This window comes from Sciurus vulgaris (genome assembly GCF_902686455.1).
Source record: "Sciurus vulgaris genome assembly, chromosome: 8".
Lineage (NCBI taxonomy): Eukaryota > Metazoa > Chordata > Mammalia > Rodentia > Sciuridae > Sciurus > Sciurus vulgaris.
In genome coordinates this window covers 105664326-105671014 of record NC_136468.1, presented here as the reverse complement: position 1 = coordinate 105671014, position 6689 = coordinate 105664326, and the positions used below count along the sequence as shown (strand labels likewise).

The following is a 6689-nucleotide window of genomic DNA, read 5'->3' as shown; positions in this document are numbered from 1 at the left end:
AACACTGAGCTCACATATCAGTCCCAGGGGGCTCGGCAGAGGATGGCAGCCATGGAATGATAGGATTAGGGGGAGACCCAAGATGGGGAGCCAGAGCTTCTGGGGGCGGGTCAGAATGGCAGGGAGGCAACCATGTGTGGGGCATGTGAGGTAAGGGAAGTGGCCAGGCTTCCTGGAAGGTGACATGGGTGAGGAAGGCTGCAGCTTTCCCTTCAGCAAAGGGCATCCAAGGAGACAGGGCTGGAGGCAGCTAAGAGACCTGAATGGGATCATCTGGGATGGACAAGATATTGGGAAAGATGGGAAGTGAGAGGAAAGGAGCACTAACAGCGGAGGGGGATGGGCAGCATTAGGAGCAGCAGCATCGGGAAAACCAACGCGGTCACAGTTTTCAGGAATGAAACATCAGCGGGAGCAGAGTGAGAATGAATGCACTGGCTGACCAGCTGGATTGCCTGCAGCTGAGCAGGAGGAAAGGAGATGATCGAGCGAGCAAAACCAAAGTGTTCCTTCTTGCTTTTAAGATGGAAGAAACCCTGAGCCTATTTTTAAGTTGAAGGGAAGGGGAGAAGGAAGAGGAAGAAGCAAAGAGCCCTGGGGAGAAAGGGGACTGACTGAAAGGTAGGAGGGGACAACCATCCTGGCCCAGGCAGAGGAGGCCCTGACTATGCTAGGACATAGGAGGCCAGAGGCATGGGGCAGACAGGAAACACCATCTATGGCAAAAATATAAACCCTATGAGGCAGGTAAGGGTAAAAGAGGAAGGAATTTCAGAAACAAAAACGACGATGTATTTCAATTAATGGCCACAGAGATAGGAATATTTTCACATGGAATATTTATTCCAAATATGTTTCACTGTGAATTTAACAATATATCCAATGCACATTTTCACATGTAGCAGCATCACCATGTCTAGCTTTGATTACATACTCAACATTTTAACTTTTCAACTTTCCCCGAAAATTTACAGTCATGGATCTGTAGGATGTGCCAAATAAATCATTCTTAAATACAGGTTGACTGTCCTTTAAACCACTTGAAAAATCACTGCCTCCTATTTGCTTCTGCATCTTCTGGGTAGTAGCACTCCATGCTCTTTATAAACAGAAGCATGAGCTTTTGAAGAACTGAAATACCATATGTACACATGAGGTGATGAGAAGTGTTTTGTGATATATAAATTAATATAGCACAAGATACTGTGTAGAAAAAAATAAACTTACAGTGAATAAATATAAACCAGTTTTATATATCAAGGAATATGTGGAGTATAAAAAGGAGTTCCTATATATATATACATATACACATATATAAAAATGTGTGTGTGTTCTAGAGTATAAATATACTATATACTTAAATACTTCATGTGAAAGAACATATGCAGCATCTATTTTTAGTTTTTCACATTAAAATACTGGTGGCAGTTGGGGTCCCCTCTGATCTCCAGAGATCCCGGGATCCTCTTCCCACTCCAAGGGTAGACGCACCAGCACAGCCCTGCCTCTCCGTCCAGCGATGTCTCACACTGCAAAGACAGGACCAAGGTCAAGAGCAGCAGTCAAGGAGCTGACAGGGAAGGTGCAGCTCTGGCCAGCCCCCGAGTGCCGCCAGAACACTGCAGAGCCACCTGCCAGCCAAGACACCTGTCCAACACCCTCCTCATTCCCAACACAAATGGAGACGATGGTTGAGCAGCACATGTGATAAGAGCCTGGTAACTGTGTTAAAGACAGTGCTGTGATATCTGTTTGCTTCATGGGCCCAGTGCCAGAGGAGCCCAGTCCCAAGGCAACATCTCCCATGTTGGAACCACTGTTCCTTGTGGGTTATAAAGCAGTGCCTAGATTTCAGTTTTCCCCTCAAACACCCATGGAATGTGCACTTCTCTGAGTCCTAAAGCTTCCTCAAAATTAAGCCATGGTTTGTTTAATCACATTTATTATTGACAAGTCACAAATATGTTATTGTGTTTTATTTTAGAGTTTGTTTCTCCTTTTGGGAAAGTAACAGATGTCCAAAGAGATCATTGCTCTTCTAAACTGAGTCTGTTCCCTTCCTCTAGAGTTATAGGCCAGGATATCCCAAGTGTTAGGAAACCTGTGAATACCCTCTGTCCCTGTGGCTTGCTGAGTGATGGAGCAAGGGTCAATGCCAGGCTGCTGACCCAGTGGGGTTTCCTCCCACTGTCTCTGGAGTATTGAGCAGCTCATGAGGCTGTCTTGGAACTAGCTTTTCCTGATACCCACAGAGGTGGATCTTGCTTATGAAACCTGCTATGGTATATATGTAGGACTGGATATTCTTTACCATGGATATGGGGCAATGGCGGCTATCCCTATGAGAACACCCTGTAATAAAGCCACCTACCTGTTTGCTGTGATAAAATCCATTCTTGTTGCAGTTTGGCAGATAAAATTTGTAAATTTCTTCTCCTGCCTTCTGTTGTGCCTTAGCTAATCTCTCCAGCACTTTGTAGAGTTCTCGTTGGCAGGGCTGCTAAAAGAATAATTTGATATTAGGACAAATACAAGAGAAAGTGAATTATCATCTTAGATGATGACTAACTGGGGTTTCATATGGGCTGGAACAACCCCAACATCTAGCCATAAGGCCCCAGGACTCAGTGTCAAATCATCAGCCCTCTTTGAGACTTATTTTCCCACCTGTGTGCAAGGGGTTTGGTCTCTGACTTGAGTTGTTAGGATAAAGGATGGGAACATCACTCTCTCCCTCAATGAATGCTTTCTAACACCTACAAAGAGACATCCCCTGGCAAAAGCTTGGCCAATGCCACAAAGCCCTGTTGGTACCCACCATTTGGTAGAAATGAGAGTGGGAAAACAGATCTCTCTGAATGGAGAACTTGGCAGCAGAGACTTTTAGATTTTGAAAAACTGCAATCTACAAGGTTACTTCAAATAATACAAATCAAGTGAGGAGCCAGACATCCTAAGATAAGAATTAACTTTCCTCCATTTGTCATCATTTCCAGATGAAATTCTGAAGCATCCAAAAAAATATGCACGTTTGTGGAATGATTTTCTTTCTTTTTTTTTTTTTCCCTCAGCCACCTCCAGAATGAAATCACTCCAACTTTGGTTCTCTGTCGCCCTCAAGTGGTGGAATCAAAATGTGCTGGGAAGTGATTCATGGGTTCAGAGTTTCAGTTTGGAAGAATGAAAAGTTCTGGAGATGGATGGTGGTGATGGCTGCTCAATGTAGTTAATGACACAGAACCTTATACTTACAATGGCTAGAATGATAAACTTTATGTATATTTTACCATAATTTTTTTTAAGAGGGGGCAAAAAAAGATATGCTGGGAAGCGGGATAGTTGGACCCTTGTGCTTAGTTAGCTTCACTATACTATAACCCAATGCTCTTTAGTGATTTTCTGCTCTGACACCCTCATTTCAGGGATGAGCTCAGAGACATGAAGTAACCTGTCTAAAGGTACTCAGCAGCAAGTGCATCTAACCACAGGGCCTCACCTTCCATTTTTTTATGTCTGCCACCTCTCGGGCCCTCATGCTCTTGTAGGTATTAATGGCATTCCAAAGAATGGGCTGGTCCTCACTGGAGGAGGCCATCAGGTGGAAACTCTCCAGTAGCTGTTCCTCGGTCATCTCAGCACTCTCAGGGGGCACTCTCTCAGGGACCGTGGGGGCCTTCGCCTCTGAAAAAGAAATGCAGCAAACTCATGAGCACTCTGAAAGCACCCACCCTTGGCTCCCCGGAGTCACTTCCTTCCCTCAGAACCAGGCTGGGATGTAAATATGGTCAGGTTAACCCAGCATTTTGGAGATGGTGTCTGGGAAGAGATCATGGATGACCCAACAGCAATCCCAGTTCTATTCTAGAAGTAGTAAGTTCTGGAGTGTGTTGAGGGTGCCCTGTGATTTTAGTTCTAAAATGGCTGAGAAGGAGTAACGTGTATGTTTGCTGAGGCCAGGAATAACCCTGAAGAAGTCAAGAATTGGGGCTTAACTCCTGATCCCATTAGTGAGAAGTCTTAGAACCTCAGCTTTTCCATCCATAAAATGCCACATCCCATGAACAGGTGATAGAGTTCAATTAGAGGTGGGGGTCTAGAATGTAGATCCCCTGACCCAAACCAGTATCCTCTTCTCTTGGGGGGGGGGGGGGCTGTCTTCCCATATACCATGCGACCTCTCTGTAACAGACACCACCCTGACTCCCCTTCAAAGAAGGGGAGGTCATGAGATACTGCATGGAAAGAATCTGAGAGAACTAACTCTAAGGACCCCACCCGCCACCTAGGGGAAATCCATTTCCTTTGAGGAACGTTGAGATAGCTCCATTTCTTTTACTCTGAAGGGCAGAGCAAACTGTGTTCCCTACTTGGAAGGGTCTGGTGCTCCCATACAGATTCCTATCAAGTTATGGAACCTGGAGACTTCTCCAAGACCCACACAGGAAGTGCAACCAGCCCAGATGAGGAGATATGGGGCTGGAGTAGAGGAAGAGGCATTTCCTAAGCTTCCTACTACAAACAAATCACTGCTTAAATTCAGGAAGCAACGTGATTGTCAAGTTCTTAGAGGCAACATACACATCAAACACTGTTTTTCTATGGCAATGAATGGAAATGAAGTTTTTAGCTTAAATTTTCACATTATGTTCTGTAAACATCTGGGAAGCACATACTGTATCCACAGGACATATATTACAAAGGACATTCCGACCGCCTCCTGGAGGGGCCAGGAGGAGGGAGTCCCATCCTAAACCTTCCCGGATGAATACTCCAGTTACTGGCGCTGTCACAAGCAGGAGAGAGCAAAGCCCCTGCAGTCTCATGACCTCTACTATCTGGATCGCAAGAGATCAACGGGCCAGGGTGCCTCCTGTGAGCTCTCTCCGCTATGCTCCTCTAAGCTTGTGCCCTTGGGCCTCTCTCTTTTTCTCCAGGGACACCTCCCTACAGGACCCAACAATATTGGGCCTCCGCTAGGTGACCGAAGCTCCTTTCCCCACTTCAGGCTCCAGCTTCAAGCTCCCCCTGAGCCGTTTGTGTCCCACTCTGTGGGCTTTGGGCAAGTCCCTGTCGGGCTTCAGGCTTCTCAGATGTCCCAGGGCAGGGGCTATAGTACCTTCACCTTCTTCGGCGCTGGATAGTGCACTCGCGGCGGGAGTGGCAGGCTCAGGCACGCAGGCGCCCTGACCGCGGGTGAGAGCGTGCAGGGGCCGAGGCTCTCCCGGCAGAGCGCGGCAGCTGAGTCCCCTGGCGCAGCGCGCAGTGGCCACACCACAGGCAGCCCCTAGAGGCAGGGCGCACATAGGGCAACAGCCACAGCCGGCAGGCCTGGAGAGTTCCGGGCACGAGGAGGGCACTGGTAGACAGAGCGCGAGCTTCTCTGGGGAGCAGGGGGCACAGTGCCAGGGTTGGGTTGAGCTGGCAACTGCGCCGACCTGAAGCGCCAGCAGGAGCAGGAACGGCCAGGGACCGGCAGCTGGGACCTCAGGCATTGCAAAGTGAGGGTAGTAAGCAGCGAAAGATCCTCTCTGGGCAGGTGGCAGTGGCACGGTGGTCAATGCTCTCCGGGCAGGTGGCAGTGGCTTGGTTAGTGTCCGATTCTGGGTCGTAGTGGGCGGTGTACGATGCTCTCTGGGTGCAGCGGGCGCCTTATGAAGAGCGCGGTCCACTCCACTTGGACTAGGAAGTTAATGATTGCCAGCGCCGCGTGCTAGGAGCCCAGTTTTCAAAATAAGTTTGTTTTGCTCCTGCTTTCTGCGCAAACCGTGGGTGGAAGGAGGGTAAAGGGTTCCAGTTTCAGACAATGTTTGTCCTGTTGTTATGGGGTTCAGGCCTGGAGCTAAAGTCCATTTCTAACAACAAGCGTGCAATCAGGTGGGGGGTGGCACTTGTTTTTGTTTCAGAGCATAGACAGCCTAGCTGGTCAATGCTCTCCTACTGAACCCAGGGAAAGCCTGAGGATTCACATGGGGAAACCAAGGCCTAGGGTTTGGAAGGTTGAACAGGTTAAACGCAAGTTTCTGTAAGCTCTGGGGAACAAGGGTAAGGAGTGGATTCTCTGTGGCTAAGCCCAGAAGTGCTCCCTTGTTCTGCAGGAAGACTCCTCCCAGGAGTCAGGGAAACCCAGTTTACCCGGAGGTTTCTGCCAAAGGCATCAATCTCACTTCAGCCCCAAGAGAAAGACCTAGTTAACTTCACCTCCAAAAAAAGAGCAAGGCTCAAAGTGTTAAGGCACTGTCTGGACTCTGGCAGTGGAGCCAGGACCAAAAACTGTTTTTGACATTATGGCTTAAGCCAAATATTTATTAATACCAAATATGAAACCTTTTTTTTTTTTTAGGTGAAATTTCTATTTCTTGGTTATTCTCTTGGATCACAAAGGGGAAAATAAAAGGCAAATGCCTTTAAAGAAAATCAGAAATGAGTTCATCTCCAGGAGCTGCAGGCTTTCCTTGGCACCCTGTCCATGGCTTCCCAGGGGAAAACTATGAAAGTGTGGAACGCTGCCTCTGGGCCTCCTGGAGCGGCATTTCCTCCAGCCCCACATTTCCTCACCTGCCTGCCCCCATCTTTGCTGGTCTAGTCACAGGCCCAGAGCAGCCCCCAACCCTGGCTCTGACCCCTTGTTTGCCTTTCCCTTCAGGTTCTTTAGGAATGGTATTTCAGGCCTGGGGAGGCCCTGAGAGGGG

The 6689-nt window shown here is 48.0% G+C and overlaps 1 protein-coding gene across 3 annotated transcripts; it reads right to left on the bottom strand.

Annotated features, from left to right (window-relative positions):
- Nucleotides 1–822: 822 nt before the first annotated feature.
- Nucleotides 823–5640, bottom strand: IGFBP1 (insulin like growth factor binding protein 1). 3 transcript variants are annotated; one of them, XM_079152382.1, is made up of 4 exons: nt 5123–5640; nt 3497–3681; nt 2372–2500; nt 823–1529 (listed from the first exon to the last, which is right to left on the bottom strand). In XM_079152382.1, exons 1-4 carry the CDS (start codon nt 5490–5492, stop codon nt 1398–1400), a joined length of 816 nt encoding a protein of 271 aa, XP_079008508.1. In that variant the 5' UTR covers nt 5493–5640; the 3' UTR covers nt 823–1397. The 3 variants fall into 3 exon arrangements, with proteins under 3 accessions (XP_079008508.1, XP_079008506.1, XP_079008507.1); XM_079152380.1 differs by having other exon boundaries at nt 5117–5639; XM_079152381.1 differs by having other exon boundaries at nt 2372–2497; nt 5117–5639.
- Between the last annotated feature and the right edge of the window lie 1049 nt (nt 5641–6689).

Coding starts and splice junctions, on each gene's coding strand:
- IGFBP1 (XM_079152380.1), bottom strand. CDS start 5,492: ATGCCTGAGGTCCCAGCTGCCGGTCCCTGGCCGTTCCTGCTCCTGCTG. Junction 3,682..5,116: donor CAGCGCCGAAGAAGGTGAAG/GTACTATAGCCC, acceptor TTTCTTTTTCAG/AGGCGAAGGCCCCCACGGTC. Junction 2,501..3,496: donor CAGACATAAAAAAATGGAAG/GTGAGGCCCTGT, acceptor TTATTCTTTTAG/CAGCCCTGCCAACGAGAACT.